Consider the following 14473-nt stretch of genomic DNA (forward strand, 5'->3'; position numbering starts at 1 on the left):
ATGCTTGGGAACACCCCGGGTTTCACCCAGAGTCTCCGGGTCAGCCGTCACTTCTCCGGGGTCTCCGGTTCACCGTGGAGAAACTCCGGGTGTAGCGGACCACCTACCCGCATCCCGAAAAAGGAGGGCTCCGGGTAGCTGAAGCCGGGATGTTCCCCGGTATGTTAATGAGATAACGTCTATCATTTGGCGTTTCAGTCGTATATTGACCGGGATGATTGGAGTTATTTGGAAGGGCGATTTCCGAAGCTACAAAAGGATTGAATCCCGCAGATAAAGCTTTCCTAGATTCCCGCTAATACCGCTCTCTCCGGCTTCAAAGATTTAGGATCCTCACGGGGACGATTGTTCGATCCGGTAAACTCTTTGCCCTCCCCGAACTCTTTCTCGCCTCTAGACTGACTACATCCCTCGCCCCCCACGGCTGATATTAGAAACATAATTCCTCTACGGAAATGTCTCAGCTTCGCAAAGAGCCGTAATTAATATGATACACGGAGACCAGTTGGGAAGCCGGAGACGCATTGAAGGAATATTAACTGGAGCCGGGCTTATTACCCGACTCTTGGAATTACTGGTGGGAATAACAGAACGGAAGCTTCCTTCCTAATTCCGGAGACCAAGATGACCCGCGAGACGCGTTTCTCATTCCTCGGGTAATACTGCCTGTGAATTTCTTAACAGGAACGGTCGTCGGGGGGTGGGGGGGTCTGTAATTTAGATAAATGGATTCCATTAAATCCGTACCAACCGATATGTTTTAATTGCTGATAAACATAGCAAGCGTCCCGCCGGAGGCTCGGGTAACCGACCTGCCCCATTACAGCCAACACAATTTGTAAAACACCAAATCCATGTTCGCAGTTGTGTATCTTGTAGGAAATAGTTCCTTTATTTAAGGCGCAAAGTTAGTTTTTGCTTCTTTTAGGCCAAACTAAAATAATGCGTTTAAAAATCACAAGTCGTTTGCATTAGAGGGATATTTAGTTTGAGATTTGTGGCGTAAAGTGGCAAAATTAGGATTATCTGATCAAATTTCCTCTCCATGTGTTCTCTCCCTCCTTCTCCCCTCCTTACAAAGGCTGCCTGGACCAACCAGTAACCACTGAACAAGGGGAGAGATAAATTATTGGGGAGGAATAAGCATGCAGAATATGGAGAATAGGAAGTTAATTTGGGCTAAGAAATTAGAAAAAAAAATCTAATGTACATTTTCTTCACTTCATATTAGTTTCATGTCCAAAGCTCACAAGATGCTGAATACAAACCGGTTCACTTTTTAATCTCGTATGTTTGCAGGAAGAAGCTTCGAAGCGGAACCCAGTGGCCTTTTGAAGGAAGATCTAAGCTTTAAGATGGCCACCCACCTGTCTCATGTAGGGGTATCTCCCAGCGCCCCCCGCGCCGCGTCCCCTCTCAGCACAGCCCACCCAATGGCTGTTAATGGGAAGCCCACAGCTGCGCTGGAGACGGCACATCGCACGCGGGTAAAATAATATTCATATAGCCTCGGGTGTCTCCTCATCAAGTTCTTCCGTGCAAATCGAATTATTTTAATCCCTGAAAATAGTAACAATGAATGGTTTTAAGAGTTTTCTTTTAAATGTATTTCCAAAACGTTACATAGAAACATAGAACCTGCTGGCAGATCGGCCCCATCCGGCCCCCGTCTAGTCTGCCCGTTTCTCCAGCTGTAACGACTCAAACCTTAATCAGTCGTTGGTCTCGTCTTAGATTCAGGAGACGTATGTCTATCCCATGCGTGTTTATCCATCCCTCCTGTATACAGCGCTACGGAATCTGCTGGCGCTATACAAATAAATGTAATGTAATATAACATACTTTTTTTTTTTATATATATATATATAAATATATATATATATATTAGCACAATTTAATTAAAAAAATCCTGCAGTGATTATAAACCATCAAAGATATTAGATTATGGCTATAATGTGTTGGCACCCAGAGGGTTAATCACTCCAGGCTGTATCTTTATGGGGCCGATACCTTTAAGAAATAAAATGAAAAAACCTTATTTATTTGTTGGTTTTTTTGCTTCCGTTCTCAGCGTGTCGGCTGATCCCATCTGTCTGTGTTTTTTCATCTTATTAGAAGGTTTATTGAGTTGATTCGAGGAATATCATGTTTACCGATCTGATGGACAAATTGCCGAGAATTCTAAATTAAAATCATCAAATGTCAAGTAGTAGAAATGTTATAAAATTTGTATCACTTACAAAAAAAAACACCTCCGGAACGCTCAGCGGGGAACAAAAACTATTTATAAGGCGTTTATTTTTTTTTATTTTTTTTGCTTCGGCTGATTTAAAAATCTTATTTAAAAAAATTGAGAAATTTACATAGACGTTATAATAAAAAATATTTCCCGCTGTGAGCAGAACGGCTCGGAGATTCATAAAAATTCCGCCAGCAAAACAAGATCCATCGCGGGAAGATTTCAAAAGAAAAGCTACACAATGCGGCCACAACCTGCACGTCATCGTGTTATTAATCATTATTGTTTATTGGTTTATATAGCTCCATCGCGTTCTGCAGTGCTATATAATTGTCTCATTATGAAAGGAAGCATTAGAATGGGGGGTTAAAAACATTGTCAGGGAATGGCCTTGGGGGTAAGTCTAGTGTTAGTGGCACCTGGGTGCAGTATTTCTCCCCCTCTGTAAATAACACACACATACCAACACGTATACTCGCTCTAATGCTGTACTCTAACACATATAATGTACATGTACGCATACATACACACACACACTCTCCCCCTCTGCCAGGGGTGCACCATACACTGACATGAATGCTAACACCATTCGCCCACACATCTGCTGACGCCATACACTCGCAAACACCCGCACACCAGCACCATCCACTCACACACACCCACTCTAATACCATACTACATACACACATACTCTTCCTTTCCCTCTTCCTCACTTCTTCTTCTCTTCCTCTTTCCCCATCCCCCTCTTCCTCTCCATTTCTGCAGTGTCACCGCTCACTCTTACCTCGCTGTTTTTTTCTTTGATATCCAGAAAAACATCTAAATTTTATGAGCAAAGTGACCCAAACCTTTGCTAAGACTTTGTACTTCTTCCTTGTAGCCTCAATCAAAGAAAGGGGGAGATGTGACGCCCACTCTGGACATGGGCCTTTTTGACTGGACAGACTACGAAGACATGAAACCTGACACGTGGCCATCACCAAAAAAGAAAGGTGACAATACAATGAATCTGACCTATTCTGATGGAGCTCCGTCTATGGAATCCGACGTGATAATGTTTTTGGACAGCGATGTAAAACAGAGTGTTTTGTATCATTTGGACAGGCAAGCAGAAGGTGAACGTGACTGAAGAAGAGCCTTGTGACCACCACCTTGACTGCCTTCCAGGTGAGGAGAAAACCTACGATAGGAACGGAACCAAAAGTGCATGGAGCCGAGTCTAATGAATACAAAAAATATTTTATTTAGGCAGACATTCTAGGCTTCCTCTATGAGGGCTGGAGCTACTGGATGAGCCTCAGTTCCCTACTTGCAAAGGTTTATATGATGTCATTGCCGAGACCTGGTGTGAATTCCTGAAGATTAACAAATTCCAGCTTATTAACTAATTTTGGTAAATGATGATGTCACATCCAGATACATAGTTACATGTCCTACGTGGCACAATGTCCGGCTCTGAACGTAGAGACAGCGTGTAACGTGTACATTGACCGTGTCGTTTCAGGGTCGTGCTGTGACCTGCGCGAACATCTCTGCAAACCACACAATCGAGGACTCAATAACAAGTGTTATGACGACTGTATGTGTACCGAAGGTATGTGGATCCCGAGGCCTGCCCGCCATTGGTCAGATAGTAGGGGGTAAAGTTCAAACACCGGCTTGAGAATGAGTTCTAAGAGGTCTCTTTTCTAAGCTTCTAACTCACTATGCCCTCTGAAAATAATGGAGGGACACAATAATTACCCGGATCCCCCGATGGACAAACACAAATTTATAAAGAAACAGTCTGACCCATTTAACTCCTCCTCCTGAAACCAGGAAGTGTAGGCAGGAAGCATTCGTATGTACACTTCCTGTATGTGTTCAGTATCGCCCTCCCATTGAAAACAGTAGGAATGGAGGCAGCCAATCACATGCATGCTAACAAAACTCTAGTGTGCAGATAGCATACGTGTGATTGGCTGGCTCAGGGTGATCAGAGACTGAAAAAAATTATCCGGGATGCAAATTGTTCCTCCGTCCCAAGCCGTTTATTTAAACGTTACCTCTTTTCGCACTTTTTTTTTTAATTTCTTGCGCAGGTCTCCGTTGTTACGCCAAATTTCATCGTAATCAGAGAGTGACCAGAAAGAAGGGGCGCTGCGTGGATCCCGAATCGATCAACAAAGATCAGGGATCGTTTATCTCCGTGTAAATGATTTTCCAATGCGTGTGAACCAGATTGTGAGAGGAACTCGGCCTGCGGCACATCAGAAATCTAGTAACAGGGTCATCCTTAGGGATGATGGGACTTAGAACGCCAGGATCGCAGCCTTCAATTTAAATACCCACAAAAAATCAAACAAAAATGTAATCCCGTAATCAGGACTGCGGAAATATTAACAATCCTGTCACTTTAAGGCCAGTGGCCGAGGTGAGCGGCTGCCAGCTGGACACGCGTGGCCACACGCTACACAGAAGCCTTTACCTTTACTGTATATAGAAGCGTGCCGTGTGCTCGCGTGTATCCAGCCGCTGGTTGTTGGGGTTATCACCGTACCTGGGAACTTTCTAAAGGACCCCTGAGACCCCTTGAAGTATTAAGCCTTTAATAATCCATCGTGAAGAGTCTATGTAGCGGCTCATCAAATGTGTCACCCTAATGGCTCTAATACCGGTCGTCTTGGAAACCTTGGCTTGTCATTATTTAAAGATACATTTAATTGAGTCACCTGCAGTCAAGCAGGGATACCAATCATCACATACTGGGAGCAAAAGCACACAGCGGGGAGAATAGGCAAGAGGCAGCTCTAGACTGTGTGACCCGGAGAATCTGCCCCTTCACCCCGAGGCCCTGAAATTGGAGCAAAAACCTCCCACACTCAAACCCTGAGAGTTCTCACGTATGGTTATCGCGCACCCGTCCACCCGCAATTACCAACTGACTGAGCCAAGATTAAGCAATGCCGTGATAAGCGAATTGCCCCATGTATATGCCTATCTTGATTTTTATGCCCTTACCTAACCTTACCCCCTAATGTGGTCGTCACCCTTATTTGCCACCGATTGCCACCCCACATCTTTAAACTGTCTCTCAAAATTCCTTAGGGGGGGTAAATCCCCCTCTTGCCCCCGTTTAAGGATTAAGTAACATTACTTTAATGATTAAAGGTAAATTTCAGCACAATCTCCTTCATTTCCCTTTCCGTGTAGCAGCCGCCCTTCGTCACTCCGATCTTTGCTTTATTGGGGTAATTATGCCGCAAAGACAAATTACCCACGTTTGCTTTTATCATGTCGGCCGGCAGCCGCGTAAGGCTTGTTCAATGTAATTGCAGGGCGAGGATTACGTGATTTATGCTGGGGCGTTATAGGCGCACGATATAAGTTATTTTCCATACACGCCGCTTTTGATAAAAAAAATTGGCAAAATAAACATTTGCAGCATTAGTGCTGCCGGCGATATGAAGCACGGTATCTGCGTCACACCACGAGGATCCGAAATTGGATACACATTAACCTTTTGCGTGTTTTAGGCTACAAGCACTGGAATTTACTGCTCACTCCTTGTGGCATTTAAGGGTTAACATTTGCAAACTTTGTAATTTTTTTCCTGAACCCCCCCCCCAAGAAAATCATATTAAGCATAGACGCCCTAGGTCTGTTCAGTACCTATGTGTAAAAAAAAGCACTCTTCATTTTGGGTATAAATTACAGAATTTTGAGAAAGGGCATTGTAAATAGGTTGTGCCACTTGTGCCACGAGCCACCAATATTGCTGTTGTTTTATACTCGTGTAGGAATATTAGAGGGTGGTCTAGTTGGTAGAACCCCCCCCCCATGATATTGTTTTATTGGAACGCTAACACCCGTAGAGATCTCCAACAAGGTGCTTAACCTAGTAAGCCCAAAAATGGGATTTAAAAAAAAAAAAAGAAAAATGTAAATAAAAAGTGAAATGTTTGCGCACGTCTACGTTATTTGTGTCCTAAATTCCAAAAATGAGTTCCGTAAAACATACGTTAGGATTGTAATTAAGTAAACTGTACTGTCTGTATAGAGGAAGCAAAAAAAGGATCCTGTACTGTAAGATGCACCTCACAGGCGCCCCCTTTGGCCATATGCAGAATTACAAGTAAAGAAAAAAAATGCTATCTGAAATTCTATAAATCACAGCCGCTGGTTTTTCTGAACTAACGAGATCCTACCCCTTTCTATGAAAATGTAATTAAATAAACGGGCAAATCCGCTTTAGTATGTAGACTTTTGATAAATAAATAAAATTGACACTTTTGGCTGCGTTTTTTCCATCATTAAACTAATTTATTAAAACTTTCTATAGCTTGTGCTTTTTTTTCTTGTTTGTTCGCCAGTGTTATTGTTTTGAAGTTTAAAGGTTAATGGCGCTTACGGTTATGATGGAAGTCGAGATCTGCGGCATAAGGTGGCAAAACTAGCATTATCTGTTCAATTTCCCTGAACCAATCAACAACTTAGAGGAGAGAACTAACTTAATGGGGAGGAATAATCGTGGAGAGCCTGAGAATGGGAAGTTAAGAACACGTATAGCACGCACATAAGGTTGGATTTCTCTCTCAGCCGGAGCGAGGACGTCCTGGAACCTCTTTGGGGAATTTGGGGACAGAATGTCCTTGAACGACCTTCTCGCCGGCTTCACACGTTGTTGCAGAAACTATTTTAGAGGAATCTGGTTTCCTCCGTCTGAATCCAAGACATCGAGTCACAGATGTCGTTGAGTTTCCCCGTTCTTAATACTAATTTTGATAAGTCGTGATTGGATGTTAGGGGGAAGAATGGAAGAATTTCCAAGTTCTTTTACCCAACCTGGATCCGTTCTCTTGGAGGAAAGGTTCTCTCTTAACGAGTTAATTATGTTTCATAAAGGATGGAATCAGCCCTTCCTGTAGAACTAATTCGCCCAGGTTGGTCTTTCACATGGAGGTACCTACAACTCAGTGTTTAGTGAATAAACCCTTGGCGTCGCCGGTGGAATTTCTCCCAACAGCCAATCAGCTTCACAGCTTTTCCTAAGTTGTCTGAGGCGATGCGTCTTCTATGTCTGGAGCCCTCTCCAGCTTTTAATGGCCTTCAGGATCCCAGGTTTTTCTGGTCAACCATATTGAGGTCAAGGAGGCCGTTTCCTACAAACATTGGAGTGTTTTGGGTTTAAATTTACAGACGTCTATATCTACGCCGAGGCTGGAGCTGAGAGTGGAGACTCAACTCAAGTGGACTCATCAGGAGCTCCAGGGACTACGGGTATTGAGAAGGAACTTCTAGGTGACAATGTGACCTGGCCAAAAGGGACCATGATGAACACCACCTTACTCCACTAACTGTGGATAGGAGCGCCACCAAACTCCGTTAGCCGTGGCTCGTCCACAAGGGTCAGAAAGCAGGAGGACAACACGAGGCGCCAATTAATTAAGGTGATTTAAGGTGAAATTGGTGAACGCCAGGAAGGAGAAAAATGGTGGAAATGCAGAATTCCAGGGGACGTTACTGAAACGATGTAACAGAAAGTGAAGTCACTTTAATATTAATAAGAACCACAAAATAAACCTAAAGTAAACAATAAATGTATTTTTGGAGTTAGTCATGCGCCTCGAAAACAGGGAGTTACTAAATCATCTGATATTTCTCAGTTAGAGGTCACTCGCAGTGCGTTCACGAGGAGAATTCTTCTGACGACGACTGGTGCCGGTAACGAACGGGTTAAGGTCGATTCAGCCCTACAGTCCGATCGAATTAGAAATGGGGGCCTTTGACCCCCTGGAAAGCGGAGGTCACTCGAGACATTATGCGTCTCTAATAACTTGGCGGGGAAGTCGCGGCAGATAACGGGACGCCGGCGGAATGTAATATAACAGAGACCCGGGGGGGCCGCGGACTAATGATCTGTCAGACCCAGCGATTTCTGAGGAGCCGCGCTAATTTTAAGCATGAGCGCCCGCGTACATTTTACCCAATTCTCCATCTCAAGTCTGCCCATTTATGTCATTTTTAGTGCACAAAGTCAAGTAGAAATTCAGCTTATTGAGATCTGTGCAGCCGCGGCGGGGGCTTCCATCACGGCCCGTCCTCAAACCGCGCCATAAAAACACGCTTATTCCCAATCGGCGGGAAATATGATGAAGGGGATCGGTGTCGGGAGGTGGCCTATTACTCTGCTGGTAATATACCTCGTCCAGATTGCCTCGGGGTGATGGGAATTGTAGTCCCGCAACTTTTTAAAACAGCAGGTTAACCATTTCCGCTGTGAGTGATGAATCCTAATCCTATCGTCTTAGATTCAGGAGCCGTATGTCTATCCCATGCATGTTTAATCCCCTCACTGTATTACCCTCTACCACTTCTGCTGGGAGGCTGTTCCAATTATCTACCGCTCTCTCAGTAAAGTAAAAAAGGTCTAGGTCTCAGCCTGAGAATATCCAGGGTTTCTAATCATTATACAAAGTGAGTCTTTATATTAACAAACGCAGATTCCGTTACAGAAAACACGCACTTTGCGGCCTGTGCCGCGCCATATCTCTGCCGGTTTCTCTAAATGAAGTCAATGTTTCGGGGCGATTAGATTGATGTATAAACAGCTGGCACCGACGCGTTTCACATCTGATTTTACACCACAGGAGGCTGGAAATCTAAATATGGCTGAATTATGATCATTCTATTATTAAAATTCTGTACCATATTATTATTATTATTGTTATTATTATTATTACCAACAACAATAATAATAATAATGATAATAATAATAATAATGAATTTATTCATTTATTATTAGCTTGAAGAAACGGACGCCGTATCCCAGCAACGTGGGCGGAGTCATGTGATTTCCCCCGTTAAGCACGTGATCACCACATTGCTCCATACCTCGGGCTTGGTCACGTGATCCCCGCCCAGCCCCTGCTCGGTGTATTCCGGAGACATGGAGCTGCCGGCGGTGAACCTGAAGGTACCGGGGAGGGGGCGCTGGGGCTCAGAATAAGGGCCTGATACCCCACAGGTGCCCCTGACACAGCACCGCCTCCACTACCACCTCTGCCCCTGACACAGCACTGCCTCCACTACTCACTCTGCCCCTGACACAGCACTGCCTCCACTACCCCCTCTGCCCCGGCACATCACTGCCACCACTACCACCTCTGCCAGTGACACAGCACTGCCTCCACTTGCCCCTGGTATAGTACTCCCATCCTGGGGGAGTACTGGTGTTTCTGCCACTCCCCCCCCCCCCCGTGTCACAGAGCCTGTTATGTAGACCTGGGATGTACGGGGTTAATGACAGGCAAGGAGCGGGGAGGGGTTTTCTGCCCTGTGCCTGGGGAGGAAGAAGCAAAGGGGGGGAATACTGCTATACAGAGAGACCCCAATACAGAGTGTGACAGCATCCAGAGACCCCAATACAGAGTGTGACAGCATCCAGAGAGAGACCCCAATACAGAGTGTGACAGCATCCAGAGAGAGACCCCAATACAGAGTGTGACAGCATCCAGAGAGAGACCCCAATACAGAGTGTGACAGCATCCAGAGAGAGACCCCAATACAGAGTGTGACAGCATCCAGAGAGAGACCCCAATACAGAGTGTGACAGCATCCAGAGAGAGACCCCAATACAGAGTGTGACAGCATCCAGAGAGAGACCCCAATACAGAGTGTGACAGCATCCAGAGACCCCAATACAGAGTGTGACAGCATCCAGAGACCCCAATACAGAGTGTGACAGCATCCAGAGACCCCAATACAGAGTGTGACAGCATCCAGAGACCCCAATACAGAGGGGGGGTAGCGGGGTGCTTTTAATACAGAGGGGGGGGGTTCGTATAAAAAGCGGTTCTACCGTAAAGTTTAAAATCTTATAAATACATCCAATGGATCGGTGCGGTCAGTAAAACCACTTCATTGGTTGCCATGGTAATATGACCACTCTTCAAATGTTGCCCCTTTGTCACTTTATTCATAACCCCGGAGTTTGTAAATGTTGCCAATAACCGGAAGCGGCCGACTTCCTCCGCGAAACGCGCCGCTCTCCCCACACGGGAAACATTTCACACCCAATAAAAACCCGACTTCACAAAACTGTCTAAAAGTGAAATAACAACATGTTAACATTAAGGGAGTTCACAGACCTAGAGGGTTACTATAACATTACCTTCCTCGTTTTACTTTACTGACAGGGTGGTGGATAAGTGGAGCAGCCTCCCAGCAGAAGTGGTAGAGGGTAATACAGCGAGGGGATTAAACATGCGTGGGATAGACATACGGCTCCTGAATCTAAGACGAGACCAACGGCTGATTAAGGTTTGAGTCTTTACAGCCGGGGGCCGGATGGGGGCCGATCTGCAGGCAGACAGAAAGCCACTTCCTGTTCTGAAATTCAGAATGAAAATAATAAGGGGAAGAATCCGCCGTGCGGCCGACCGACTCTCTCCGCGTTTAACACATTCAGGGTTCTGTATAAGAGGAGATTCCGGTGCTGAGTTTGATACGTCGATGGTTGCCATGGCAATAGCATCACTTAGCATCAATAGCTTCAGCCCTCGCTGTCCACCTTCTCCAGTAGCTCGCGCATCTCGGCCTATTTACCCGCATTTATTTATTTATTATTATTATTATTTATTTCATTAACTGCAGTTTTTAACAAGATTTAGTAAAATTTTCCATTATATTTCTGTTTGTAAATAATAAAGCAAAATATTTTGATTATAAATAATTATGTGTCTTTTTTGGGCCGCTTTTAATATTTTACTTTGCAAGGACCTGCCGCGAGTATTAAAAACATACATTCCCGGTTTATTTTTTTATAGATTTTTTAAAAATGTGTTTTGTTTTTTCTTTATTTTGTTTATTTATATCATCCCGCTGACTTATATTTCTTCTTCCCTCCAGGCGATTCTCTTTATTCACTGGTTGCTGACAGTCTTGTAAGTATCGCTCATGCCGCACTTTAACCCTTCGCGGGAACGCCTCTATATATCTGATAAATCGTATAGCGTTTCACTGAAAAGGGCAAATTGCTTGTTTTTTGGGCAAATAAGGGTCCGTGGGGATTCATTTTCTACGTTCTGTTCGAGAATGTATAATAAATGAGTGAGAACGCGTTCGATGCGCCCGCAAGAGAAAAAAAAAACGTAGGCGCTTGGGTTAAAAGAAAAAACTAAAGAAAAATATTTTTTTTGTGCTGCAGTGCAGGGCTGGTCGAATGGGTTCCGAATGCCTATTATCTGTCCAACGTTTCCGTCCTGGCGATCGGTGTATGGGCCGTGGCGCAGAGGGACTCTGCCGATGCCATCTTCATGGTAACCCTTTTAAGATTTCTTAGCTAAAAACCTTTTTTTTTTTTTTTTTTACAACCTCTTTCATGTCTTAAGCCTGCCCTTCTTTACTGCGTCCTTTCCTGATCACCCACTGTTTAAAAAAAATAATAATAATATTAATATTTTGTGAATTTTCACTGTTGCTATGGTAACAGACTTGTATAGACGGGCTGGATAGATTAAAAAAACAATACTGGGGGGAACAACTTTTCACCTATTTCCTGCCTTCTTAAGACTCTTGAGATCGATGTTTCTTTGTGTCTGCGTTTTCTTTTAATTTATTTAGATATTTTACATATGTATATATTTTTTTATTTTGTAAATATTTTTTTAATTTAGAACTATACATTTATTGCATGAAGGCTTTCGCTTTCGCTTCGAAGTGTTTTATTTTGCGTTATTCTGCAGTTTTTCATTGGGCTGGCGCTGACGGTTTTGACGGATATCCTTATCTTCGCGTTATATTACGCCGGGATGGAGAAGCGTTATGATGACACCGCGCTGCGAGATCTCTTTCGGTTCAGCGGCGGCATGGCCATCCTGAGCCTGCTTCTTAAACCCCTGTCCTGCTTCTTCTCCTATCACATGTACTGCGAGCGGGGGGGGGAATGTAGCGTCAACTTCGGTAAGTACGGAATTCTATACACATTATCGGGGCTTTTAGGGCTGTAGAACCCTGCGGTACCCTCATACCCCGCAAACATTCTCACCTCCTAGAAAAGAAGGGCATCGAGGAAGTAAGAGGGCGCAGGGGAGGAAAGAGGGCGCAGGGGAGGAAAGAGGGCGCAGGGGAGGAAAGAGGGCGCAGGGGAGGAAAGAGGGTACAGTTGGGGAATGAGGGGCATATAAGCAAACAGCCTGAAACCTTTTATTAGACTAATGAATATTATGATTTCATCTACAAATAAAATACAAATGATTTACTTTGTTAATTTATCTCCAGGATTCATGAACGTGTCGCGAGATCGCGCCTCCTACCAGACCATCGATCACGTCGACGCTCCGGCGGAAGACAAGATATCCCCGCGCTCCTATTAACGCTCGCCGACTGCCATCGCGTTCAGCTGTGAAATCCTCCTCCTGCGCTTCGTTTATCATCCGGCGGCCGACCTCGTCCCTAAAATCCAGAATATAGAGGACTCCGCGAGCCGCTCTGCTCTAACCGAGGGGCGTCCGTCTATGTGAAATAATGTGACTTATTAGCACTGCCTTCCGGCCATCTCAACAGGGTGGCGAGTCTGGGGATTTCTACTACTTCATAGTTCTAGAAACCACGGCTCTCACTGTGAATATATATATATATTTTGTTACCAAATTTTCTGCACTTTCAAATACATTTTATGGAATGAAACAAAATATCCTTATCGCAACCGCTGGAAGTACCTTAGCAACGTACTTTATATATTTACTGCTTCCACGGATACAAGAATGTCAATAAAAAACACACATGGTTAAATATGACGCGTATTTTTAAGTGTATAATTAGGACATTAATGTTTTATCCAAGGTGGTAGGTAAATGGAAGAGCTTCCCAGCAGAGGTGGTAGAGGGTAATACAGCAAGGGGATTAAACACGCATGGGATAGACATCCGGCTCCTGAATCTAAGACGAGACCAACGACTGATTAAGGTTTGAGTCTTTACAGCAGGAGAAACGGGCGACTAGACGGGGGCCGATCTGCCGGCAAAGTCTCTGTCGGTAACCAACGGTGAGAGTCGCGTTAAATATGTAATAACGGCTTCTAGAAAGAATGGAATTGTGGGGAATAATCACATCGCGGGGACTTTGAGGTCTCGGACGCCCCCCCTGCTTTACTTTGTTAATTCGGAATCCCTGCCGTTTGCCGCCGGCGGCCGATCGTCTTCCCTCTCGCTAATTTTGATCAGGAGGAAAATGTAATCTCGTTTCAGAGGAAAGGGAAGGAATAATAAGACCCTCGGCTGTCATGAGCTGCGAGGGAGCCGGGTAACGGGGGCTGGTTTGGGCAGCGATGGGCCGGAGACGTGCACGGAGCACAAAGGGAGGTGTGGGGGGCAGGGTTATCGGCAGAACCCGGGGGAATCTTAACACGTTATTAGCTTCTAAAGAGTCAAAGGTCACGGGGGGGGTTATCTTATTGTTAATGAAGCGTCGGTTCTTTTGGGGTTCTTTTTCCTGTTGATTTTATTTCTTGTGATCTCTGGAAGGCATCTCAAGCTTTTGGCTCAAAGTATTACCGGGTTTTGGCTGCCAAAAAAGAAAAAAAAAACATAACGGGGCTGATTAATAAATATATGTTTTTATATCGGATTGTACAGCGCTACGGAACATGATGGCGCTATATAAAACAATAAATAATATATGTAATATTATATATATATATTATAATTATATAGATCTTGTATTTTTATTTATTTATATGATTTGCATCAGAAGGTATTGCTTTGGCGCACGCTGCCTTTCCACCACCGGAATTCTATTTTCTGTACCCAGAAAACATAAGAAATCCCCGCAATATATAAATTTTATTCCAAATAATGAACATACGATGCAGATAGATTCTGGGTAGATGAGGGGTATTTATCCGCGTATATAATCTATAGGGCGTATATAATAATATATGGGAGGATGTGCATCTTTAGGTCGTCCTTGCAGGAGGGTCTCGGATTTTTTTTTGGGGGGGGGTTGCATTTTGCACCCATCTGGCAAGCAGAGGTTAAAAGACATTTCGACCGAGAAGCGTTTGATAAGCAAAGGAGTGAAACCTCAATCCATATATTGACATCCAGACAGAGATTCTGCCAGGAACATCCGTCAGCTGATACCCCCGGGGGGGGCAACATGCTATCATTCCAAACATTTGCCTTTTTATGATACTTTCTGCTGCTTTTAACTAGTTTGCTTCCAAAAAAAAAAATGCCAACAATTAGAATTTAG

General features: G+C 44.2%; 2 protein-coding genes across 2 annotated transcripts; both read left to right on the forward strand.

Moving 5' to 3' along the window:
* On the forward strand, positions 1–4433 carry LOC149286898 (draxin-like). Its single transcript, XM_089493695.1, has 7 exons — positions 1–134; positions 323–357; positions 1300–1487; positions 3120–3231; positions 3344–3406; positions 3744–3833; positions 4321–4433. Exons 1-7 carry the CDS (start codon positions 1–3, stop codon positions 4431–4433), a joined length of 735 nt encoding a protein of 244 aa, XP_089349821.1.
* Positions 4434–9167: 4734 nt separating this feature from the next.
* Positions 9168–12594, forward strand: LOC149286899 (type-1 angiotensin II receptor-associated protein-like). The gene is made up of 5 exons (XM_089493800.1): positions 9168–9194; positions 11129–11163; positions 11427–11538; positions 11965–12181; positions 12500–12594. Exons 1-5 carry the CDS (start codon positions 9168–9170, stop codon positions 12592–12594), a joined length of 486 nt encoding a protein of 161 aa, XP_089349926.1.
* The last annotated feature ends 1879 nt before the right edge of the window (positions 12595–14473 follow it).

The sequence above is a fragment of the Sceloporus occidentalis genome, unplaced genomic scaffold, assembly GCF_023333645.1.
Source record: "Sceloporus occidentalis isolate IW3139 unplaced genomic scaffold, rSceOcc1.0.p SCAF_66, whole genome shotgun sequence".
Classification (NCBI taxonomy): Eukaryota; Metazoa; Chordata; class Lepidosauria; order Squamata; family Phrynosomatidae; genus Sceloporus; species Sceloporus occidentalis.